We start from the raw sequence: 27,046 nt of genomic DNA, 5'->3' as shown, positions 1-27,046 counted from the left end.
GGAACAGAAGGAGACCCATTAGACCAGCCGCAGAGAGACAGGCTGCTGTTTATCAGAATCCTACGGTATCTCAGCATACTTTTCTTGGTTCACTGCTTCAAGCCATAAATGCAAAGTTAATTTAAAAAATGGGGTGGTGTTTGAAAAACAAACCTGAGATTAAACCCTAGGTACCAGGAGCAAAGCATGGGTCTAAAAGGCAGCTGCAATTCATTAAAATCTTTTATTTTCCCCCGATGGTGAGACATTAGTTAACAAAGTTGTATCGTTCAGCTCTTAAATTTCTGCAAGGAGGAATGGGAATGGCCCCAATATCAAGAAAAGTTGGGTTTCTGATTCTGGCCCAGACAACTCCCTGCCACTCAGTGCCCAGTATATCGTAGGTCACACGTTGTGGACGTGTCAGGGTACCAGAAACAGCAGGATAAAAGTCACAGATTTCAATACTTCAGATGGTCTGTTGTAATGAATCCTTTTGTAATAGTAAAAATTGGAGGAATTATTATATAAACATGAGGCATTGCTATGACTTGAAGACAAGACACTAGTGCTGAAGGAAGAAAAATTCTATCATTTCAGAGGTTTGAAGACATCTTGGAAATGAAAAACAGTAGCTGCTTTTTTAATTTTGAGGATAAAAGAAGAAAGGTAATCCAGGTCCTGGTTTCTAACACTACTCTGCCAGGCTCCTCGGAGAAATGGCTGAGTCTCAGGTTGCAGCAAGAAAGATGAGGTAAGCCTGGAGCAAAATACAACACACACACACACACACACGCACACACACACACACGCACAGAGTGATGGGGGTACGGCAAAGAGACACAGGAGCCAACTGCACGAACTCCCAATGGCCAAAGCTGGAACAGTTTGAGCAAGAAAATAAAGTAGCATTAAATTGCAACCCAAAGTATAAAATGAGCATCCATGACCCTATACCGCTATAAACAAATGACTGGATAAACAGAGTGAGAAGAGACAAAAATACTGAAGAATCCCAAGTGATTTATGTAGCTGCTCTGCCCCCAGGGAGGATGAACTTAGCCCCTGACTCCTGACGCGGGGGCTGCACAGAACTTCCTTCCAGAGAGGACAGTACGGAAAGAGGAATCAGAAAACTTCAGAGGTGAGAAACTGACAAACATTAGCTCAGAGGGTCAAGGTCAAGACCAACCATGAAGTCATGTTGACAGAATGTACCCTCGAGTTAATGTGATGGAGACGGCACTTCCCCTCTGTGGTCTCCTCCCCAAAACATATCACCCAAGTCTCATCACAAGAATAAAGGAGAAAAACATCAGACAGGTTCAAGCCGTGCGATGATCTACAAAAAAGCCTGACTGGGACTCCTCAAAACTGTCAAGGTCACTGAAAATAAGGAAAGTTTGAGAAACTGTCACAACCAAGAGGAGACTAAGCAGACATGACAACTAAACCCTGGAGCAGAGAAAGGACATTAGACAAAAACTAAGGAAATCTGAATAAAGGATAGACTTTAATCATGATGTGCCAGGAACTTTCAGAGATAGAATCATCAGCTCATGCTGCTTTAAGGCTTACATTTACTGAAGGGACATTTCAATGAGATAAAGAGGCATGCTTGGAAAACAAACCATGGTTATCAAAGGGGAAAGGATTGGGGAGGGATAAATTAGGAGTTTGGGGTTACTATACATAAAACGACAGGGATCTACTGTAGAGCACAGGGAACAATATTCAGTATCTTGTAATAACATAAAGGGAAGGAATCTGAAGTATATATATATTTATATATATATACATACACACACACACACACACACGTATAACTGAATTGCTTTGCTGTACACCTGAAACTAACATTGTAAATCAACTACACAGCAATAAAAAATAAAATTAAAAAAAAAGAAAGAGGCATGCTTGGAATGGCTGCTCAACAAGACATCAAGTAGCTGGAAGTTCCACTGCCTCCCAAAAATCTCAAAAATGCCTGTGATCATCTCTCCGGAGACGCTGAACCTACAAACCTATTGGTGAATCTTTCATTCCTGCTTTATTATGCTAAGTTCTAAAAATAATGCAATGGATATAAGGAAGTGAAATAATCTTTTTATGGTACACTGTACTATGTCACATTAAGTATAGTTGTTAAAACATGATGAATCAGGATGGGTTCATTAATTGTAACAAACATACCACAGCAGTCAATACAAGACGTTAATAATTGTGGCAGGAGGTAGGGTTTAATGGGAATACTCTTCGAGATGGTACACAATTTTTCTATAAATCTAATAAAACTATTCCAAAACTTTTTAGGTTATTTCTTAAAAGCATAGCCATATATATCATCTAGCTGAATCTGGAAACCTTCTCTGGTACACAAGGCGTCATCTGGCACAGAGTTTAGGCCATGAACTGGAGAAAGACAGATAAAATTCTTGAAAACACGCCACCATTTGCTTCTTGCCTGAAAGGCTGATTTTGTTTTCTTCTATCCAGCTACTTGTGCAGGACATTTTCCATCTGATCATTTTAAAATCCAAAGCTTGTCACTAACGGAGTAATTAAGTATTTGAAACAAGCTGCTGAGGGAAACCCAGCCGGGCATCAGCCGAGAAAGAGCGTCCACGTTGGATGCCCGCGTGGTCAGTGCTGCACTGAGGCTGGGCCACGCAGCCTGGGAGAAGTTCTGGGAAGAAACGCAAGTCCCATCCTCTTTGTGTCGGTGCCTCTCCTGAGGGGTGAGCTGTGCACAGAAAAGTCAGTGCTGGCTGTTTGCTCTTTCCATCCAGATGGAAGTCTGTCCTGGTATCTGAGGTCTGTTGGCTAGACATGGCCCCTAAAGGGAACGCTGAAGCTGGGCATCTCTGTCCTACAGTTCTGTGGTGACCTCTGACTTCTTCTAAATAATATCAGATCAGAATATGACAGCTACTTCAGATATTTCACTTTTCCAAGATGAGGAGGTTTTCCCTCAGACTGCAGGAAAATCCCAAGTTAGATTGCTTAATTAGATCCTCTAAGTCCAAGTGCTAGGAGGCTGAAGTTCCAGGTAGGAGCCAGCTCTTTGCACATCAGGTCACCTCCTCTCGTGCGAGATGAAACTGCTAACAGTTTGTGTGATGATCTAGAAAATATTTATTTCATTGAAGAGGAATATTTATTTCAAACCCATCAGCCACATCTATAAAAGGACATCTGTGACCCCACTGCCTCGAGGAGTCTTTGTATCTTCTGCTTGTATTCCTCCCAAAGAATTTTGAAAAATATATGTAGCCTCTTACCCATTTGGAGGTTTGCATCTTAACTTGTTCATAATTTAAACAGCTTCAAAAAAAAAATGTAACTTCGAAAAAAAAAAAGGAACCTTGGGTACCCTGAATATCCTGATATTTCAAAGTAAAACTCCTTTAGAGTCCTATGCAACCTACATATTACTGGGATGGGAGACCCAGCTTCACCCACTGAAGCTGGGTCTCCCCAGCAATCGGTTTTCCATCGTGACTTTTCCACTTCCCCTGCAGAATTTTCTCCTACTGGCACACACAGGTGTGTTTGAAAGTCATTGATTAATTGCCCTATGGCATTTCTCGGTGACAAAATTACACATATGGAATGAAACTGGAAAACAAACGTTGTTCTAGACTGATTATCCTTACACTTATTTAGTGCACAGCAGGTCAAAACAGTTTTCCTTTAAGAACTGGTGCCCAGTAGTGACTCCAGGTAAGGCAGAGGGAGGTCTCTTTTTTTTTGTAAAGTGAGGGAGAGATAAGGATGCAGAAGGTGAAAAAGAAGAACCAGCATAGCCTTGGGACATGCTCACTTTGTCAGCTATTCTTTCTGGGAAAGAAGACACTGGGTGAGGATGACGACACTGACCCCTTTGAGCCGCCGCCTGGGGCTCCAGTGCTGATCGCTATTTCACAGGCTGGCCTGGGACACTGGGCTTTCAGTGAAATGAAGAAGCACCTTTAACCTCCCAGGTCGTAAGCTCCCAACTGAGATGCCCATTTCGCCAGGCTCCGTGAACTTGCAAAACTTGGCTTATATTTAGAAAACTCAGCTTTGGCTCCATCAGGAGACACTGGGAGTTGCTACGCAACTGACATTTTTTATATATTCGAGCAGACATTTACAGGCAAAAACCAGTCCTTCCACTTCAATTACTCTTGTCAAAACTCTTGGGAAATACTTGAGTACAAACTACGGGTCACATTCCCAACTTGTTGTTGCGGGGAAGAGCAGCCCTGGATGGATTTATGTCCTTGGGATCCGCTCTCCAGTTACAGATCCCCAAATAAGATCACTGAGACCCACTGTTCTTCAGTCCTGTTTCTCTTCAGAGTGCACACACAAAGTCAGGACCACAGTCTGGAGCCAATCCCCTGGCACAAGGCACCCACCCCGAGTCAGAACTGCCCACAAGGGGCCAAAGCTCCTATGAGAGCATTTCTTCCCGGGATGATGAGGTGGTTCATGCCTGCAGGCCAAACAGACGCCAGCAGAGAGAAATGGGAACTGGTTCAAACTCAAGCCAACTTCCTCCAGAACTAGATGGGCCAAAACTTAAGGCCAGATACAGGCTTCTTTGCTCAATGGATTCAGTTACACATTTTTGGTTTAATGACAGCTTCCCAGCTGGAGACTCGTCTACAAGCCTGCATTGAATACAGCAACCAATGTGTGTGAAGAAAGACAGCGGCCCCTCACTTTTCTGTTCTTCCTCTGGATGAACAATAACCACCAGGTTGAAAGAGACTTTGACGGTTTATAGTCCAGACCCTTGTGGCTATCCAGGGAGAAAATCATGCACCACCCCTCAAGTCTCCACCCTACTACCTGCTCTCCTTAGTGTCCTCGGCACCAGAGCCTCCATGTCACCCTTTGCTGTGTCCCCTTCTCCTGACCATCTCCCTTTCTCCATCACATCTCACCCAACTCCATTATGACAGTTCATGCCACTCTTGCTTGGCCCTCTACTGGTTTAAAAAAAAGATAGCCTCTACCCCCCTGTTCACAGCAGCACTATTTACAACAGCCAAGACATAGAAACAACCTAAATGCCCATTGACAGATGACTAGATAAAGAAGGTGTGGTGTATATATACATACACAATGGAATATTACTCAGCCATAAAAAAGAATAAAATAACGCCATTTGCAGCAACACAGATGGACCTGGAGATTGTCAATCAAAGTGAAGTAAGCCAGAAAGAGAAAGAAAAATACCATATTATATCAGTTATATGTAGACTCTAAAAAAAAATGACACAAATGAACTTATTTACAAAACAGAAACAGACTCACAGACCCGGAGAACAAACGTATGGTTACCAGGCGGGAGGGGGTAGGAAGGGATAAATTGGGAATCCGAGACTTGCAGATACTATTTATAAAATAGTTAAACAACAAGTTTATACTGTATAGCATAGAGAACTATATCCAGTATTTTGTAACCTATAATAAAAATATGAAAATGAATATACGTATGTACATGTATGACTGAAGCATTGTGCTATACACCAGAAATGGACACAACATTGTAAACTGAATATACTTCAGTGAAAAAAAATAGCCTCTGACATAAGGACTTCGATGGAACATTCAGCAACAGGATGCTCCCCTGAGGGATGGACAATGAGAAGTGCGGAGGAAGCAGCTTGTAAGAGCACGGTTGGGGCAGTTCTTTGAGTTTTGGGTTAAGCAATCCTGCCCTTTTAATTTTTTCCCCTAGTATTCATCTTTCTACCCAAAGAGGCAAGGAATAGAAAAACACGCTGCATAAATGGAGGACTTACACTTACCAACTTGGACCTCAATAGCTGCCTTGAATTCATTCACTCAACAAACATTTACTGAGTACTTACTATATGCCAGATGTTTCCCCAGGCACTTGGGATCTATCCGGGAATAAAACAAGGACCTCTGCCCTTCTAGAGCTCATACTCTCATGGAGGGAAGTGGGTGAGAAATAAAAACCGTAATAAATAAGTAAACTGCATGCTCTATGAGAAGGTGATTAGTACCATGGAAAAACAGGAGAGGATCAGAGGGTCAGGAGTGCGTGGCGAAGTGGTTGTGATTTTAAATATGAGGGTCAGAGGTGGCTCCTTGAGAAATGTCCTCTGAGGAAGGACTTAAGGGGAGGGAAGGGGCCAAATCCTACGTGGTGAGGGAAGGTTCTAAGCAGAGGGAACATATGGGACAGGACTTTGTCCTCTAAGTGTCCTCTAACCTGTGTTTTGTGAGGATCATTCCAGTGGCCATACAAAGACTAGCACTTAGGCAAATAGGTCCCATAATTCCTTCAGATTTTTTTCCTGATCTGTAAAATGGGAATTAAAAATCTCTAACTACATCACAGGTCGCTATGAGGCTCAAAGTAAATCTTTATCAAAAGCACTGAGAATTATGAATTGATTTATACAAATTCTAGTTACTATTATTACTTTTGTTATTACAATGAATATTAAGAACTATATCCAATTACCTAAAACCAAAACTAGCTTAGTTTCTTTCTAAATGTGGATTTAGAATGAAATGAAGTAGAACGAGCACTTCCTAAAAGTAAAAACCAGAAAGATCAGCCTCAGTCCCCCACTCTCAGCAGAAAAGGAGCTCAGAATTGACAAGGAGTTGGTAACTATTACATAAAAAAAATTTGTAACAGGTAACATCTGAGTCATTCTTGTAAGTTGCTTCTGTACCAAGGCCTTTACGTTCATTATTTCACGAGTCCTCATAAATGCTCGAGGAAGTAGACACTGCTATTACCCGTCTTTTATGTTATGAAGGTGAGTAACTTGTCCAAGGACACACAGTGGTGAGCTGGCATCAGTCTATGTCAAGCTGGAGATCTTAACCACTGACCTGAAATGCGACCACTAACCTAAAAATCATCCCACCACTAAACGCCACGCAGCAAAAGGTTTCTGCAGTTCTGCTCTTTATCTTGGGATTTGATTTTGCCCGTGACAAAATACTTCTTTGGAAAACAAAACAAAACTTTGTTTCAAAATAATTTTCAATTCACAAGAAACTGCAGAAATAGTACACAGTGCCTGCACACCCTTCACCCAGCTTCCCCTGATGATGAGGTCTTGTGTAATCATAGTAAAATGATTAAAGCCAAGAAAGTGACTTCAGTACAATACTATTAACTAAAATACAGACCCTATTCAGATTTCACCAGTTCTTGTTTTTGTTTAATTGTGAGGACGGGGAAGGAGGAGTGGGTTATTCTATGAAATTTTACGACAGGTAGAGATTTGTGTACAGATACAGAGCTGTTCCATCACCAAAAAGGAGCCCACCCCCGGCTCCTTTTAGGAGCATCCTGTCCCCAGTCTAACCCCCGGCAGGAGCTGATCTGTCCCCACCACTCTAACGCTGTCATTTTTAGAATGCTATATAAATGGAATCACATAGCATGTAACATTTGAGTTTGGCTTTGTTGACTCAGAATAAATGCCCTTTAGACAAAGCACTTCTTTGCTCATGTTTCTTAAAGACAGCACTTACATCACAGAGGAGAAAAACAATCTGGCATCCAGAGGGAAAGTGTATGACCTTCCTGTTCATAAACGTGCCTGCTCAAAGCAACCTCAACAACCAGGGCTCTTTAACCCACTTCCCTACTTAGCATTCTCTCGGCAGAAGGGATGGGGAAAGTTTGCGTCGGGGTTAACATCAAGATAGAACACTGTGCCCTGCAAACATTCAGACTTTACATCAGCACGTGAGGTGCTGCGTGGGCACAAAGCCCCCCGAAAGGCATCTCAAGTCAAAAGAGCCTGAGCATCCAGCTCCCCAGACGTGCACTATCTACTGGGAGGGGCTCGCATATCACACAAAAGCATCCTCCAAGTAAGTTAAAAACAGATGCAAATAAGAATAGCTTTTATGTAGTTTTATCACAAGGCTACAAAGTTTGGATGCTTGGGAAGAGTCGGCAGTAGCTGAATTGGTGTGACTTGAGGTACCCAGAGCATGCTCTGCAGCCTGAATCCTGCACCCTAGATCCTCTCTCCGCAGATTTCTTTAAGCCTTTTGGGGCTGCAAAATGGATGCAAAAGAAAAAAAAATTCCTGTACTATCCACTTCCCAGAACTCACTAGAGGTATAAATGAGAAAAGATGAAAAAGAGTTTAAATGCAAAAGCAGTGACACGAATACAAGTTACTTCACCATCACTATGTCTTTGTCCCCGGGAAGGGGCGTTTAAGACTTGAGGACTGTTTAAAATTCACCAGTTTGTCCATTCATTCATTCATTCGCACAGTTCTGATGTGCCGAGCAATATGCTGGGTGATGGGGCTAAACTAATGAATAAATAATATGCAGTGATCACACTGCTCTCCTTCATGAACATTGTTGTATGGTAAAGACTTTGACTAGCTTTCATCTCTTGCAATTTTCTGAGGAAGAGGAGTGGCTTTGTTATGCTAATGAGAGAATTCAGGATAGGGACGGGTCACCCGAATGACTGACCATGAAATGAGAGGGTTGGGGCTTTGATCCACGTGACATTAGCCCAACCTCCAGACCTCCAGGGGTAAGAGGGAGGTTAGAGCTCGTGTTCAAGCACAGGGCTGATGATTTAATCAGTGACGCCTACATTGTAATGAAACCCCAATAAGAACTTTGGACCCCAAAGCTCAGTAGAGTTTCTTGTTCAGCGGATACATTGCTGTGCCAGGAGGTGACAGACTCTAATTCCACCAGGGAAGGGCAAGAAAGCTCTGCATTTGGGACCCTCCCAGATCTCCCCCCATGAATGTCCTTTGTAATAAAACTATAATTGTAAATATAGCACTTGCCTGAGTTTTGTGAGTTGTTCTAGCAAATTATTGAAACCAAGGGGGTCATGGGAACCTCCAAATTTATAGCCAGTCAATAAGAGGTACGGGTGGCTTAGGGACCCCCTGGAGACTTGTAGCTGGCCGCTTAAGTGAGGGCAGTCTTGTGGCAGACATCTTTAACCCATGGGGTCTGCACAAATTCCTGGTAACTGGGATCAGAACCGATTTGCAGTACACACAACCAGTGTTACCCCAGAATAAACATAAATGCAAAAACCTTTAACTAAATATTAGCAAATGGAATCCACCACCATACATGGTGATCGAGTAGAATTTATCCCAGGAGTGCAACATGGGCTTAATATTTGAAAATCAAACCAATATAATTTGCCATATGAAGAGAATAAAGGAGAAAAGCTGATCATCTCAGTAGATGCAGAAGCCTGACATGCAAGAACACACACCTTCCGGTTTCATTCATTTAAATTTCAAGAACAGGCAAAATCAATCTATGGTAACAGACATCGGTACAAGGTTACCTATGGGAGGTGGGGGCTGACTGGAAGGGAGCAAGGAGGAACTTCCTGGGGTGACGACAACATTCTATATCTTGATTGAAATTACAGGAGTATCCACGTTTATCAGGACTCGTTGAGCCGTGCACTTAAGTTCTACGCATTTAATTGTTTGTCAGTTTAACCTACATATTTAATTGTATGCACCAGGAATCTTACTTTATGGCACTTCAGAGCCACCATCCTAGAGAGGGTGGAATGCATTTTTTTTAAATTGATTTTGAACCATGAAGTCACTTGATGATCAATTCCTTGGAGAAACTCAAAGAAAACTCAGATGAAGGCAGAGACGACTGTAACATTCCTCGTGGAGCCAGGAGCAAGAAAAGTGAATTCAGAGACAATACCTTGGAGGGGGAGGAATTCACTTGCTGGCTCCTTCTCCCCATAAATATTCAGTGAGTACTACCATGAGTCATGCAGGCACTCGGGAGAGACAAAGTCCTTGTCATGAATAAGCCTATATTCCCTAAGGAGACTAAACAAATAAACAGGGTAATTATAGGTAGTTATATATATATATAACGAAGACTGCAGTGACAGATGTCCACAAGAATACGTGCCTGGGAGTCAATAAAGGGGTGGGGAGGACCTAAAAGAGTTAAGAAGGGCCTCTGTGAGGAAGTGATATTTCAGATGTGTTATGGGAAAAAGGGCAGAGGGAACAACATCGTAGGCAGACAGAAGAGAAAGTGCAATGGTCCTGAGGCAAGGAAGAAGGGGGATGTTTCTGAGAAAATGAAAGACAAGCAGTGTGGCTGGTACTCAACACGCAGGGGGAAAGGGTGGGATGGGGCTGGGTTGGAGCGTTGATCTGGGACCAGAGCGTGCAGGGCCTATGGGCAGGGGCAGGGGGTACCCTGAGTGACAGTCGAAGATAACAGAAACCCACTGAAGGGTTCCAGCAGGCAGGGGACATAATCTGCCACCAAGGACAAGAGTGAGGACAAGGCTGGAAGCAAAGAGACCAGTTAGAAACCTGCCGCAGTGGTGTTGGCAAGAGATGTCTGTGACGTGTACCATGGACGGCACCACGGCAGAGATGGAGAAAAGACAGATTTGAGATGTACTGTAGATGCAGAACCTGCTGATGCACTCGACATGGAAAATGAGAAGAAAGAAGGATGGACAAGTGGCAAATGGTGATATCATTTACTAAGACGGGGAATTCTGGGGCAGAGCAAGTCTGGGGCGGAGTGGGGATATGAAGAGTTTCATTTTAAGACACCTCTGTATCCAGCACACGGAAATGCTGAGGAGGTGGTTGGATACAGGAGCCCGAAGCTCAGGAGGAAGATCCGAGCTGGAGATACAAAGTTCAAGGTCATCATCACATAGATGGTCCTGAAGCCAGGGCTCCCGAGGCACTCTCCAGGTGGGAGTATCTCGGAGGTAACAGAAGTGGGTCCAGGACTGAGCCCTCGGGCACCCCCACGTCCAGAACCCCTGTCAAGGGTAGAGGAGGGGCAGGGAGGCAGGAAGAAAGCCAGGAAGACAGCACTTTCAGGAGTTCACCTCTGGCGTGCAGCGGTCCCTTGCAAAACACCTGCTGAATGCGCAAAGAAAGGGAGGACTCGGGTGTGGTAACCTTGCCAGATGTTGCTGGAAGACAGTGAGAGGAGCCACAGGGGAGCCTACTGGATTCCCCAGGACAGAAACATGGATGGCACCGACACCAGAAGCACTGTCAGAGGAGGAAGGATGGGAACGAAGCCAGGGCACACCCATTTCGATGGAAATCAGATGACCGCTGACCGTCAGGGCAGCCGCAGCCGCAGCCCCACCGTGACTCAATTATCCCACAGCCACCCCCGTGACCAATGCATTTTCCTTGCTGCCAGACCTCACTGAGGTAGGTCTCCACATCAACTGTTCCTAAAATGTGAGACCTGCCCAGCCAGCAAGGCCACCGCTGCCAGGGGAGATGTGAGCAGGGCTCCCGCTGCCCAGGCTCAAGGATTCTGGCTACTTCACCAGTTTAACCACAGACACCCATGGAGGGCAGGTCCCCATGCCCCAACCCTGCCCTGTGACCTCTGACCCCCAAGATGCCGACCTGCCTCCGCATCACTGGCCCCCTCCCCCTGCTGCCACACCTGTGCTTTCATCCTCCTCCACCGCCTGCTGCGGCGCCCAGCAGTGGTCACCAACCTTCGGCTCCCTTCCACTATTAGAGAGAAAACCAGAAATAAGTCACACAACTCGGACTCACCGGGAACAGTCAGAACGGAGGGGGACGTTTCGGGCTGTTCGTTAACACGGCTGCTGTTTTGAACCCAGAAAATGTTGACGGGCTCGGGCGGGCCCACAGCCTGACAGGTGAGGTTGAAGGCTGTGTTTCTGGTGACATTCAGGCTCTCGGGCTGCCTGGTAAAGTGAGGAAGTCCTGCAGAGGAAGAGTTAAGCGAGAGAAGGTTTCAGACCCACCAGCGGAGGCACAGCTCCAAGGGGAGTGGGAATTGCACCAGAACTTGTCAACAGGCACTCTCTCTGTATACCACCCTGGTCTGCAACGGCCAGTCGTCACCTCCCTGAAGTTGGGTAAGAAGGAACACAGAGGCTAATTCCCACCCGTCTAGTTCCAGCCGGCTTTCTAGGACACTTTCCCAAAGGAGTTGTATTGGTGATTCAGAATTGGTTTTTCCAGAAGGGAGGCTGGCAGTTCTGAAATTGGGTGTTGCGCAAACTCCTGGGACAAGCTGGCAGGTTTTCAGGGTTCCCCACCGATAAACACAGAGTAAAATCAAAGCCACGTGATAGCTTTCCCCGTCTATTCTTTTTTCCTTTTTTAGAATTAAAGTATAGTTTATTTACAATGCTGTATTATTATCAGGTTTACAGTAAAGTGACTCAGTTACACATACACACACACACACACACACACACACACATATATTCTTTTTCAGATTCTTTTCCATTATAGGTTATTACAAGATATTGCATATAGTTCCCTGTCCTATACAGTAGGTCCTTATTGTTTATTTATTTTATATATAGTAGTGTGTATCTGTTAATCCCAAACTCCTAATTTATCTCTCCCCTCTCTTTCCCCTCTGGTAACCGTAAGTTTGTTTTCTATGTGTGTGAGTCTGTTTCTGTTTTGTAAATAAGTTCATTTGTAACTTTTTTTTTAGATTCGACATGTAAGTGATATCATATGATATTTGTCTTTCTCTGTCTGACTTATTTCATTTAATATGATAATCTCAAGGTCCATCCATGTTGCTACAAATGGCAATATTTCATTCTTATTTATGGCTGAGTAATATTCCTTTGTATGTATGTGTGTATATATATATATACGTATATATATATACACCACATCATCTTTACCCATTCATCTATCGACGGACACTTAGGTTGCTTCCATGCCTTGGTTATTATAAACAGTGCTGCTATGAACATTGGGGTGCATGTATCTTTTCAAATTAGAGTTTTCATCTTTTCCAGAGATATATCCAGGAGTGAGATTGCTGGATTGTGTGGTAAGTCTACTTGCAGTTTTTTAAGAAACCTCCATACTGTCCTCTATAGAGGCTGCACCAATTTCCATTCCCATCAACAGTGAAGGAGGGTCCCTTCTCTCCACACCCTCTCCAGCAGTTATTATCTGTAGATTTTTTTTGATGATGGTCATTCCGACTGATGTGGTCTGCCCATTTTTGAGGACAACCTATTGTGTGTGAGACTTTCAGGTGGGTGATAATAAATTTTAAAATCTGAATACTTGCATAGGGCTGAACATTCTTCCAAGTGAAAAACAGCGTAGACACAGTTACACAGTTACAATCCCAAGATCTCCCACTTTGATTCTAGAACCAGGATCACGGGGAAGGGCTGTTAAGAATAGTGCGGAGAAAGCCAGTTGGTCCTTACTTGGGGCGTGTGCCAAAAATTTAACAGATCAAACTAACTGACTTCAGGCATTTAAATTGTGTTCCTTTGGGACTGGGAACTCACAGATCTGGTCCCAGCAGGAATGATGTGGGAGTGGTAAAATGGGGTTCTTGTCTCATGTTTCGAAGTTTTGCAAAACTCTGTTTGGACCTAACTCGTTCCTGCCCTGTCATTTTTCTGGGATCTTACAAGTAAAACGTCCTCTGAATATTTTCCCCAGATTAGCAGCCAATGCAGGAACCATCCCTTCTGGCTGAGGCTGGCCGAACCCTGATGCTCTGGCTGTTGTGGGATGGGCTTAAAGCAAAACTCCGAAAGACTCCTTGAGGGGCCTCCCGCCCTCAGGCCTCCTGCGGCACTAGTGGGTGCCAAGGTCAGGTCTGCAAAAGGATGGGTAGCCCAGCGCCTTTCAGTGGGAGCCGCTTTAGTCAAATTTCCCTAGAAAGCTCATCAGCCGCTCTTTTAAGCCTATGATGAGGAGGGTTGGGAGAAAGTAGAAAAGTGAATGAACCGAAGGCTCTGCTGATGGGGCACCTCAGAGAGTGGGGATGCAGAGATTCCAGAGGGCTGCCGCTGTGCTGGTGGAGAGTTTCCACCTCGAAGCCTTTCTTGAGGGGCCCTGCCACTGCCGAATCAGGCACACAGACCCGAGATGCAGGACCTGGGCTCACCTGGCCTTGCTCACCTGTGCATCAGCTCACGTTCCCCACTAGGGTTCAAGTTCCTCAAGGGCAGAGACTGCTTCTCCTGGCCTGATATTTCGCTTCTCCCCCCAACAGGCCTGTCTCATGTCATGGAATTTGCACTGAACCACGCACCCAACAAATCCTAAGGCCCCCAAAAGAATCCCCGTCTGAACTGCCAGCCCAAGTTAAGAAAACTGCTCACTCCCCGGTTTCACCGTCTGCATAGAAGATACTGAGTAATAAACAAACTGGCACCGACCAGGTGAGTGGTACCTGGTGCCAGTGCTGAGAACTGGATAATAGGATGTATTTTGCTTCCTAAAAGAAAAAGACTGCAGTTGGGTTTTTTTTGTTTTTTGTTTTTTTGGTAAATAACCTTAGGACAAGGAGGTCCAGAATCTCTTTTTTTCTTAGCCCTAGGGTCTTGGAGAGAGCTAAAATTTTCAAAATTGAGTTAATTTCATTACTACCTAAACTCTAAAAAGATAGCCTTGTAAAATTTCAATGTTTATGGATCTGCAAGGTTTGCACCCAGTTACAATTAATGCAAGCTCTAAAACAAACAGCCCTGTGGCCACGAGACACCCCAGGGCCTCCGGACTCACCTTGCACCTCGATGTAGATCGGCTCAGACACGATCTCTTCATTGTTTATTTTCATCTTGCAGATATACGACCCATTGTCTGAACGCTGCACGCTGGTTATGCTTTAGAGAAAAACACAAAGATATTTATGGTGACGACCTTCCATGGTCCTGCGATGGCAACAGAACATTCTTCAACCTCTTTGTGATTCGCTGTGATGGTTAACCCCGTGTGTCAACACAGCTAGGTCATGGCACCCAGATGTTTGGTCAGCCATTAGTCTAGATGTAAAGACAGTTTTCTGTGAAGATATTTTTCAGATGTGATGGACTTTTAAATCAGGAGACTCAGAGTAAAGCAGATTGCCCTCCGTCACACGGATGGGCCTTGTTTCATCAGTTAAATGACAGGTGCACAGACTTAGGTCCTCCGAGGAAGAAGGAATTCTGCCTTCAAACTGCCTTGGGACTCAGGACTGCAGCATCAGCCCCTCCTTGGATCTCCTGCTGACACCCCACAGATTTCAGATTTGGCAGCACCCACAATTACATTAGCCAATCCTTAAATTTCTCTCACTCTCCCTTAATGTTTATGTGTGTGTGTGTGTGTGTGTGTGTGCGTGCGCACGTATATCTGTCTACATAAATCCTACTGGTTCTGTCTCTCTGAAGACCTCTGGCGTGTGTATGTTGTCACTTGTCTGGATTTCTGTGGTAGGCTCTACGTCAGGGGTCTCTCGATCAGAGTACAGCCCCTCAAGGCATTTTGCAAATGTGTGGGGTTGTATTAGATGCTCACAGTAAGTAGGGGGCAACCTGGCTTTTAGGGGCCAGGGGCGACTTTTCCACGTCCCACGTGACCTTCTGAGACTAGAACCTCATCGCATTGTACATGCACACAAAGTACTTTGCCCAGTGTTAATATCCACCGAATTTCCCAGGACCATGCAAAGGGAGGGCTGCTATCCCCCGTCCTGTTTGGAGCTCTGCTGTGACTCGGTCTTCATCTGGAAAATGAGTCACCGACGGCTGGCTCCATCTGCAGTCGCCATGCACACGGCTGCGCACCAGGTGCAAGTCTCCGTGGGCTTTCTTATCTCTCCTGATGCCGTCATGCCCAGCCTTTACAGGCTCATATTCATACTGTTTATAAATCGCCTTCCTTTTGTTTTCCTCATATTCCAGTGTGACCATGATATGTCATAAATATCTGATATAAACGGGCGGCCTTGGTTCTAAGAGGTTCAGAGTCCTCTTTCCAATTTCCCAATGTGTTTTCAAACGGGGAGTTACACCACATACATGAAATCCACTCTCAGCTGGGGTGGGGAGGGTTAAGAGAATGAGGAACGCTTTGAAATGCTCTCAGATGCTCCCCAAGAAAGGAAGCCTTTATCAGCCCCAAGGCACTGATTTCTTCCCTGCTCATCAGACACAGCAAAGAAGACTGTGACCAGAGGAAAAAGGGAAAAAGGAGAAAAACGTGGAGTGGTCTGCCTGCCTTACTAGGAGCTTGCTCCCCAATACAACTAAAGCAAAACAAAATCCGTCCGTGACATGCCAAGGGCTGAGGCTTAAGGCTCAAAAGGGACCAGGAAGCTGGCAAGGTTGGAGGGGCCCCATCCTTGTCCAGGGGCAACTGCCCGGGTAATTAACACAGCGCAGTAGCATCAGGAGCTGACACGTGGCGGTGAGGGCCCCTGGCCTCGAGAACGCGCAGTTTTCAGAACACTGACCATCGTAAATACAGCTTCTCCCCAACAATACCATTCTGCAGGTCCCTATTAGCCTAGGATAAACAGAGTGACTAAAATACATGTCAAGAATGGCACCAGTCAGAACTAGAGGGACCAGAGCTACTTGGGTTAACATCGCCTCCTTAATGGTCCCAGGACCCAGCAATGATGGTCCCCTGTCACCTGCATTTCCTGATGTGCCAATCTAAGCAGTGCCCCACTGACTGGGAATGCTCTGTCTTTGCCTCTCCCCTCATTTCTGTGCAGGAGTGATGTAATTCTGGGCCGCACCTGGTGAATGACCACACCTGGTGAATGACAGCTGGACTTGGAGGGGACGCAAGGGTCAAGGGAAGGCCGGGTCTCTCCATGCTTTAGGGCAGGAGTTGAATGTTGCAATGCCTAGAGGTCACCAGGAGAAGATGGAAAGAGACCTTGCAGGACAAGTATCTCCAAACGAGGGGCCTAGCCGACCCACCCCTGAGAATCTGGCCTCTAGGATGGTGCATTGCCCATGGTGGGTAATAACCAGTGGCTTTCAGCAGCTCCTGCAGATTCCGCAAGGCTGACCAGCCTAGTTTTCATGGCAGTTCCAATGGAGACCAAGGTCATGGCTACTGAAGAGAGCGTCCTTTCCACATATTTTGCAAGTTCGCTGTGGAAGAGTCTGGACAGAATGGACGATGAGATCAGACAGGCTGAGAACACCTGCGCCTTCTGAAGATTGGGCTCTGGCTCAGGGCCTGGGACCCTGGCGGTGTAGCAGGCTTACTGCATGACTTAGGGAGCCAGGGACCAGAGAGGACGGGAAGGCCAGAGAGGGAGGCAGGGCACTGCCCCAGGAAAGCAGCCCTGGGTGGGGGGAGGCACCCAGCCTGAAGCACAGCCCACCAGGAGCCCACGAAACCAGCGGGCACAAGTAACATCCAAGCGGCACACCTTGGGTGGCAGAAATCAGCCTGCACAAAAGTCCAGGAGGACCTGAAAGCAACCAGCAAGGGAAATTCAGACTAGGAGCAGAACAGGAGGATGCAAACGGAACACGATCAAAAGCTGGTCTTGGTCGTTCATGTCAGGCGGGGTTTAGCATCATCCGGTGAGAAGGACTATGTGTCTGCCTTAATCAGCAAGTTCAAATCCATCTTACCTATAGCGCAGGAAAGGTTTTTCACAAATAATTCTACTCATTGCTTTCTAGACATCCAAGTAAATGCTCCCGTGCCGCAGGCAGGGTGGGAGTGAGGCTGGAGATGGGCGAGTGGCTCCCCGGCAGAAACAGCAGGAAAGGCTCTGAGTTCAGAATAGCAATCCAGGCATTCCACCAACTGAGCAAGGAGTTCCAGAAAGAACACAGAACGGGGAGGAGGGGGCATCATTCAAGATAAGGCCCAGGACTGGAGATACGGGTCTTTCCCCTCCCGGCCCCTAGAGCAGCACAGTGAGAAAGAGAAGATCCACCAAGCGGCCTCCCCAGGCATTGTCACACCTCTAAGATAAAGCAGGGACCCGCAGAAGCTACCAGAGAAGAGGAAAAGCAGGTAATTTACGAGTGAATCAGAACAGCGTCATACTTCTCAAGAACAACTCCGGGAGTGAAAAGGAAACATATCAATGATTCAAGATGACAATAGGAAATGATTTTCCTTTTGAATTCTGTATCCGGCCAAACACCCTCAAGGTGGTAGGCGTAGGAAAAACATGGCCTTTTCCAACACGAAAGGGCCCAGGAAGCCTGTGGAGGGTGAGCTCTGTGCCTACGTGAGGGAGTAAAGCCAAGAACGGGAGTTGGGAATCCAGGAAACAGAAGCTGGAAATCAGGAGGAACGAGGGTCCCGAACATGAGAGCAAATATGACTCGGCTGGACCCCAGACCCGAGGGCAACCTGCCCAGGCCGGAGCAGAAGGGGCCGCTCCAGGACCGGCACCTCCAGGGAAAAAAACACCAGTTCTGCGAATTCTGCCCTTTTGAGAGGAGATGCGAATTTTCCTTTAGAGCGTGGGAGACAGTGAGAGACGGCAACTAAGACAATTAAGTGAACCAACAAGCAAGGAAACTATTAAATTCAGGAAAATCAAAAAGCCCTACAATGTAATTACAGTCTACTCCATGATTCAGCTGAAAATAGCATTCACAGAGCCACAAAAATTGTGAACTCTGGGTACCGATTTAACCACAGCTGTGAGTAACACTCCATTGGATTAACAGACCATACTGGGGCCTGGCACAGGCACTCACGCACACACACGCACACACACACAGACTCATGGATTAAGTATCTCTGGGAAGATATCCAATAAATGGGTAACCTTAGCTCCCCATTGGGAAAGAGCTGGGGGCTGGAGTGGGATAGGTAATTTTGGGACAGTTAGACAACTTTACCATGTGTAGGCACTGCCTTTTTTTTTTTTTTTTTTAAAGTATAAAAATTTCATCAGATTTTGGTCAAACATCTGAATGGGGACGACCAAAGAAACCATAGATTCAGCCATGGTGTCTAGACAGGAACCACCTGGACAGAGACTCAGGGCCAGCAGCTGCAAAAGCCCCTCACACCAGGGCACCCTCAGCTGGGTTCAGGCCTAGGACATCCTGCAAGAACCCACAGTATCTCCCCATCCCTCAGACCTGGGACAACTGCTCAGAAATGCCTCATAAGTAGCAGCTATGCTCTTGAGTCTTCTTAAAAGAAATACAAGAAAGGACCAATATGGTTGGATGATTCCACTTACATGAATACCTAGGGTAGTTAAATTCACGTAGAAATAATGTGGAACAGAGGTTAGCAAGGGCTGGAGGAAAACGGGGAGCGGGGAGTTAGCGTTTCACGTATATGGAATTTCCGTTTGAGATGATGAAAAAGTTCCGGAGATGGATGGTAGCGATGAATGCACTCATGGCCACTGAATTGTATATTCAAAAAGGGTTAAATGGTCAGGTTTATGTTATATATTTGTCATCACAATAAAAAAAATTAAAAATGAAAAAAAACCCACTTTTGAAAGAAATACAAAGACCCACTGAGAAGCATCCTGTTTTAACCTGCCATAGTTCAAATGGTGTTGGCAGGATTCCACAGGTAACCCGAGTTCAGGGCTCTCAAACAAAATCTGAGCTGAAAGGAAGTCTGAATATAAAGCAGGTCAAATAGCCCCAGGGATCTATGGCTAAAAATAGTTTTTCCAGCTGATGGTTTGGCCAAAGAAATTATGCTCCTGCTTCCTAGATGTTTTGCTGATTTCTCATGGATGAGTCCATTTTGGGGGCCACCAGAGGCAGCGATGGCACCAGTCCACAGTCCATCAGGCTGCGGACGAGGAGCCTGGCACACAGAGCCTGCGAGGGGACCCGACCAACACAAGCGTCTGAGGCGCCAGGGGCCCGCAGGGACGCAAACTCCCCACTTAACATCTCTGCAAAGAAAATGTACTAAGCAAGTAAAATCCTTCCAGCTTTAGCTACTGGGAAGGATGCCAGAGTTTAAGGAGCACTGGGAATCCCTAGACTCCAAAGAAAACAAACATCAAATACTTTCCCTTCGCCATCAATCGCCTAATAACTGGGTCTGCAGGGCCTGTCAGTTTACAGGAGCCTCAGTTTTGTTTTTGCTTGAGGGTGGGTCCCCCTCCATCGCAATCTTCTGATATGAAGGCTGGCGCCTTCATGGGAAACTTTACCTGACGAGGGAGTGTTTCTAACCCAAGCTAGAGAGCTTTTTACACCCAATACTAGACTTCAGAGCTAACTATGCCTCACAGATTGTACCCTCCTTTAGAGACTCCAGGGCAAGGTTTTGGCTAAGCAAGGTCCCAGGGCTGGCTGGATGCATGGATGTGCCAGGGTTTGAGCTGATAGCAGGTGCAGATGGGGTGGGATACCAAGGGGGGCGGCTTGGCTGGTGACTTAAGTCCCACAAAGGAGATCTAGCAAATGCTTTCAAGGGATGCACTCAGGACTAGGCCAGGAGTTGGGGTGGGGGGTGGGGGTGATGCGTGGCGGTCATGGATGGTGGTGCAGATTTTCAGTATTAATCACCAAGCCACCAGTTAGGAATCCTCCAACCTACTAGCAGACGCCGAGCACTCCCTCCACCCACTAATGAAAGATGACTTTTGACTCTCTGTCAATAATAACAGACATCTAAAGTTAAAATAGGAAAAAACCACGAACTACCGGCATAGCACGGACCCAGCTCAAGAGGGCTTCTGGAGCTGAAGACCCACACCAGTTATCTCTTCCCTTGTATATGCCACCAACCTTGGCATTTTGAAAATCATTTTTAACGTTTATCCCTTTATAATTCCATTTGCGCTCTTCGATAATTGAATCTGTTTTGTAGTAGCAACTTACAGTGGCATACGGCAGCCATTAAAATATTTTCGAATTTTACTAATACAGGGAAATGTTCATAATACAATGATAAGTGAATGAAACAAGAGATACAATCATCTATGCAATAAAATACCAATTTTATTTCAAGGATATTAGATTTATTGATGCTTGGAAAATTTTTCTCAGGATTGTGGACCATAGTTTTCTTCTCTATACTTGTTTGGTATTTTCCAAGTATTTAACAAGATACTTATATTATTATTAAAATACTTAAAAATATACACATAAGGGAGCTAAGACCAAGTAGTTTCAAAAATCTTTCGGGGACAGTCTCACATGTGATGTCAAAACAAACCTCCTTTAACCTTTCCAGAGTACATGGGATCCTTAAATGCCTGTGAGCCCCTCCTATCATTCCCACCACTCTCCACACCCAGTTTCAAAACTAAGGGTTGTTTGCAAGATGCGGTCACCTCTGAGCGGCACAAATGTCCTTCCCTCAGTCCTGATGCTGAGTCCTTCTCCCGTAAGTCAGTCCTTCACTGGTCAAAGTCTAAGATCGGATGGCAGCACTACCATACCACATCAGCACTACCTCGGCACTTCTACGCTTGGCACCAGAGTCTCCCTTCCCCTCCATTCTGTTCACAAGCACAAGCAGGGCGACAGGGACCAGGTCTGTCCTCCTCGTCTCAATGTCCAGTTAGTTGTTCATCCAACAAATAAGGGATTGCCTGCAAACACCTTCACGAGCAAGGCTGGCTGTTTTTATCATTAGTGGGTTGTTGCCTGTGTTGGGATTTGGAAAAAAAAAAAATCTCTACTCCCTTGTGTCTAAAATGATGCCGCCAGTGAATGTTAAAGCTTTTCCTTACTGTAAATTACTTACCACGTCCTTTTCTTCCTTTGGGAAGGAAAGAGAAATATGGCGGCCACCATAGGAATGAGGGAGTCAGAAGCAATGGAAGGAGTAACAGGGATGAACGTTCCAGTGCATTAAATCCGCCGAACTCCTAATCTACACCTCCAACTAGGACAGGTGCTGTTTCAGGATCAAAGACCAGATGCTTGACTAACCCTAGGTTTTAGGAGGATGAATTTGGGAGTTCAAGTATGCGGTGGGCAGGAGGCATGGGTCTGCATAATATGGAAGAGCTACATGCCTAAGAAAGTTAAAAAGAGCATCCACAAATCCGTCAGTCTCCAGCAACTCACAATTGCTTGTTAAAGGATGAGAGGTGCAGAGCGTGGGCAGACCTCATCACTTAAAATCCATGTCCATTCTGCCCTTTCTTATGGTAGAAACACCTTATAAAAAAATGGTTCCATGATCTAACTTAAAATTTTTGTGCTTCTCTTTATAGTTCCTCAGACCCCTGCCAATAGACAGACATGTTTATTCTGCACACTCCCTTAAATAGATATGGTCCAGAGAGATATTGTCAGAGGCAATGCCAATAAAACTGCAGGCTAATGAGTTCCTGATAAAACTGTAGCTGTTGCAAGCCTAGACCTAGTTTTCAACTCTACACTGTTTCTGGGAGCCAAAGTGGATTTCCTTAGGGGCCATGAGATGTGAAAAGAGGAGACACTGCAGGTGTGTAAATCAGGCTCCTTGTTCAAGGATGACCAGCATCCTAGTGACCCTGGGCAAGTCACCCTACTCATAAGGACCTCAGAGTCCTCATCTAAAATACCTCAAATTTAGGGTCTCCTACATCCTTCCCTCTGGCCAAGAAATTACACAAGTATTGATCATCTTGATCAAGTCAATGTAATTTACTTCACTCAATCACTCCACAACTACTGTGCCACCTGAATGTTACTGTAATAAAGTTAAAGAATACGATGACGGTGGACTTGGTGTTGTCCCAAACGCTACTCTGTTCAGCTGAGAGTCTGTCCTTTGCAAGAATTCTGATCACTACATTTGCTTTAAGGCTTAGTTTGGAGGTCAGATAAGATTTTTTCCCCTTCAGAACATGTTCATGAGAGTTAAGCTGAATCCATGTAGAAGTAGACATTTTTCTTTAAAGTTCTCAAAATATCACCCAGTCACCTTCTGAACTTTAAAGACGTAAGTTCAAAGTAAAACACTCTCTAAGTTGAAACGTTCTCCAATTTAAGTCTTTTGAACATCTCATGGCCCCTTAAAGTACACCTGGAGCAGCCAGTCAGGTGGTCCAAACCCACCTCCTTGGCCAGAAGACCAGGGAAGACGCAGCGGCTCACCTGTGGTCTCATGGGGGCCACTGGCAGGACCCTGGCTTGGGACTCCCAGCCCAGAGAATGGGGCTGTGCCCCCCTCCTAAATGACATCAGGTGAGACCAAAGTGCAGCTTTTTGTTTCTGTCAGCCTGTAAATCTTATTTATTATGAAATGGTGACTTAACTTCTCCCAGCAGAAGCTGTGTCTACCTAATGGAAAAACATCTGTGCTTTGTAATGGATGGAGAAAAAAATATAGTCAAGTCTCCTGAGTGATCTCAGCTACTGGCTGAGAAAGGCAGCCAGAGAGACCCAGCCAGAGTTTAAATCCACCAAAGGAAAATGCAAAAGTTTTGTCGTTGGCCTTGATGATGACCAAGACAATAACCTGGAAAAAAATGCAAAAAAAAAGGGAAGGGGAGCATCTTATGGATATGTTGACACACTAAACTCTAATTGGAGTTGTCGGGTCTGCGGTAACTCTGAGGTGGTTTTCTGAAAAGGAAACATACGATGATTCTCCCAAAGACATGACACAGTCTGGAAGTGGCCCAAGCATCAGGTCGGAGAAAGTGAAAACATTACAGATCAAAGAGGGCTCCACTCGGAGTGGAGGAATCCTGGAGAAAAGCCTCTCGTGTCAGCTCTGCCGGCCTCTGACCTCATTTTGAGTCTTTAAGGACCACATGTCCACCTAATTCTAAAACTCTACTTGCAAGGAGGTCTTAATGCAAAAACCAACAACCAAAAACCCTCTTGGCAAAGAGGAAAGAGTAGAGAATGAAAAGGGATGGGGAAGAGAAGCAGCTGTCTGTCGCACTGTCTACAGGATCTAAAGTATGAGGACTCAGTTCTTGGGCCAGTGGATCATTCCAGACATGAGGATAAGCCTGGCTTATCCTTGTCGCTCCCCTAACTCATTCAGCCTGCCCCTGCCGACACAAAGTGGAATGCTAGGATGGTAAGCCATGTGGCTGAAGATCTGCCTCCATTCCCCAGACCCTCTACCTTCTTCCTACCCCAGTACGCACGAGGGCAACATCAGGACCACGATCTGCAGCAGCAGGGTATGCTGGGAGGAGGGGAAGAGAGAGGGGATAGGGCGAATCAAAAGGAAGGGGGGTTGCACTGTTTCACAAGCTCCACGCCCACCAGGTGATTGAGATGTCTCCTCATGCCCAGTGAGAACATCTTTCTTCCTCAGTGGGAGAGCTCTTTAGTCGAGCAGGACTTAACAGGACTCGTAGCCCAGCTGGGAAGAGCATCTGATAGCCAAGTGTTCCGGTGGGGCCAAAATTCATTTAAAAGAGATCAGCAATACAGTCAGCTATGAATTTACACTCTAAATGGACCAGTGGGGTTGCTCACACAGAAAACAAAAGGCTGGTTTTTTTTTATTATTATTATTAACAGGGCTTTTGAATCAGCAAGAGCATAACAACGTTTTAAAAGAAAGGAAGAAAGAAGGCTTACCTGAAGGAAGCAATTATTGCTGTCACTTCATCATCGGGATAATAATGAGTAATTGCATGATGGGCCCCCAGCAATTCCTTCCCATCTTTCCACCAAGAAATAGTTGCGCTGTCTTGGTAGATCGTAGGTATAGTGATCGAGCAATTAAACTTGACATCTTTGTGTTCAGAAAGTATTATGTGGCCAACTGTGTGATTAAATGCCAGAGGCGGTAGGAGCTTAGACCCAGCGGGGGTCACCCTGGGGAAGGCTGCATTTCCTGTGTGTGGTCTTCCAGGCTGGGTGGGTGGAAACATCGAGGTGGGCTGGTACCCGTGGGGGTGAGGAAAGGAAAATGGCGTGTGGTCAGCCTGCCGGCTTCCTGGGAAAGGTCCTGGGAATGGCGGGTTGGGCTTGCCTTCCTCCCTCACCTCAGCGGTAGCTGCAAAACAGAACATGGCAGTTTTAGTCTTTTCAATCACGGAGTTTTCACAGGAGGTCCCCAACTTACGAGGCCACGATGAGGGAGCAACGGGCATCCTCAGTGTCCTCAGAAGACACCAGCGGAATTTATTTAACACACAAATAGTGTGAATATTCTCATTCACAAGTTCATTCATTTGCTCACTTCCTTCCTTCTAAAGAATGCTTAAGAAACAGAACTCCCCCATCACAATTTTTGCCTTTTTAAAACTGAGATAGAATGGATATATAACATATCAGTTTCAGGTCTACAACATAACGATTGGATATTTGTATGTTTTGCAAAATGATCACCACCATACGCCCAGTTAACATCCATCACCACACATAGAAACTTTGTTTACTTGTGATGAGAACTTTTAAGATCTACTTACTCTTAGCAACTTTCAAATAAACGATACAGTATTATTAACTACAGTCAGCATGCTGTACATTACATCCTGGGGACTTACTTATCATATAGCTGGAAGTTTGGACCTTTTGACCACTTTCACCCATTTTTTGAAATCTCAACTCATTCCAAATTCCTCATACCCAATTCAGTAGCATGGCAGGCAGGTGATGGCACCTGAGATCACCTTTCTGCTGTCTGCTCAGTCATAAGACTATACTGCAAATTTGACCAACAGTCTTGCAAAAGCCACAAATAGACAAGTTTACAGTGCTTGAGCCTCAACGTACCTGGGGGTTGGTGGGGGGGAATCAACATGTGTTTATATCACCAGCTACAGAATGACTTGGAGCTTTTGGCCAAATGCTTGCCTGTTGGAATGCTTTGATTTCATCTGACCCACAAGAATTTCCAAAAAACAATGGTTGTACTCTCAGTTCTAACGGCATTTTTGGAGAGTACATTCTAAGCCAGTTGTTATTATTCAAACATGTTGACCATGAGTGGTGAGACACAGGCAGGCAGGAGAGACACAGGCTGGCATTTTGTGGGTGAGTGATGGGGGTACACAGAGGCACCCCCTTCCTGGTCAAGAGCTGTGCACACTCAGGATGCCACATCCTCCTGGGCTCCTAAGTGTGCCCGTGCTGGGAGTAGGGCAGTTTCTGTTCAGGGCTGTGCTGGATTTAACAGATAAGAACATAAGACATCCATCATGTGATATTACTTACATGTGGAATCTAAAAAAAATAGACATATATGGACTTATTTGCAAAGCGGGGACAGACTCACAGACACGGAAGGCAAACTTGTGATTACAGGGCGGGGGGCGAGGAGGTGGGAAGGGATAAATTGGGAGTTCGAGATGTACAGATACCAACTACTATATATAAGATAGATAAACAACAAGTTTCTACTGTGTAGCACAGGGAACTATATTCAATATCTAGTGGTAACCTATAGTGAAAAAGAATATGAAAAGGAATGTATGTCTGTATATGTAGGGCAAACTTCATGCTGTACACCAGAAACTGACACAACGTTGTAAACTGACTGTATTTCAATAAAAAAAAATTTTTTTTTCCAAAAAAGAACACAGGACAGCCAGTTAAACTTGAATTTCAGATAAACAAGTAATTTTTAGTATAAACATGCAGTTCAGTAGTTATTTGGCAAATGGAGGTACCAGTGGATTTGGGGGCAGAAGCAGTGAACTGAGAACATATCCCTCCAGCTTCTTCCCTGCAGGTCACTCTGGACCACACGCTTCCCTCAACTGAAGGCTGGAGCTCCCCCTCCAGCTCTGTCTCTGATGTCAGGTTAACTCCAGTGGCTGGTGCATTTGGGAACTGTCTCTGGGGCAGATGCCAGGTTGGAGGACAAGAGGTTTCACTGTAAGAAACTGGGGAAAGCCCATTGCTTGTCCCTTAGCCGGAGGTCTCGGGGGGCCGTGGGAGTGCAGGGGCCCTCTGTGGGCTCTGGGAGAGGGCGCAGTGGGTCCGCTGCGGGCTGGCCTTGAGCCCAGTCGTCCAGACAGATGAGTGTGTTGGGTTGGGAGCGTCATTTATTCCAAGGCATCAGGGTCAGGGTGACTCAGCAGAAAGGGGTCTCTGCTTCTGCTGCCTCCACGCCAGGCAAACTTTTATGCACAAGTGGGGTAGGAGGAGGCGAAGCCCAGTGCCTGGTCCCATCCAGCTGCGCATCTTCTCTGACCTGGGATCCCTTCTGCAGGAGTGGATGGTCTGGCTGTGCATCTTATGCCTGCAGACCTCCCTCAAGAACGTTCTTTTTCTACAGGCTTCAAAGCACTGGCAATTCACCTGTGCCTCTTAGAGGCAAACTCTCCTGTAGTGCTTCCTATTCCTGGAACTCCAAGGATCCAGGGAGTCAGGGGTTTTGTCCAAACAACTATTTTTTTTTTCATT

General features: G+C 45.6%; 1 protein-coding gene across 2 annotated transcripts in view; it reads right to left on the bottom strand.

Annotated features, from left to right (window-relative positions):
• Positions 1 to 27,046, bottom strand: part of MERTK (MER proto-oncogene, tyrosine kinase) — an 89,599-nt gene that overhangs the window by 43,810 nt on the left and 18,743 nt on the right. For both annotated transcript variants that reach the window (XM_032469805.1, XM_032469804.1), the window contains exons 2-4: positions 24,269 to 24,689; positions 14,544 to 14,644; positions 11,568 to 11,741 (exon numbers count right to left, since the gene is read on the bottom strand). In XM_032469805.1, the coding sequence (XP_032325696.1) occupies positions 11,568 to 11,741; positions 14,544 to 14,644; positions 24,269 to 24,689 (696 nt within the window). The remainder of the gene's footprint in view (positions 1 to 11,567; positions 11,742 to 14,543; positions 14,645 to 24,268; positions 24,690 to 27,046) is intronic.

The sequence above is a fragment of the Camelus ferus genome, chromosome 28, assembly GCF_009834535.1.
Source record: "Camelus ferus isolate YT-003-E chromosome 28, BCGSAC_Cfer_1.0, whole genome shotgun sequence".
NCBI classification, from domain to species: domain Eukaryota; kingdom Metazoa; phylum Chordata; class Mammalia; order Artiodactyla; family Camelidae; genus Camelus; species Camelus ferus.
This window is presented reverse-complemented; position numbering and strand designations above follow the sequence as displayed.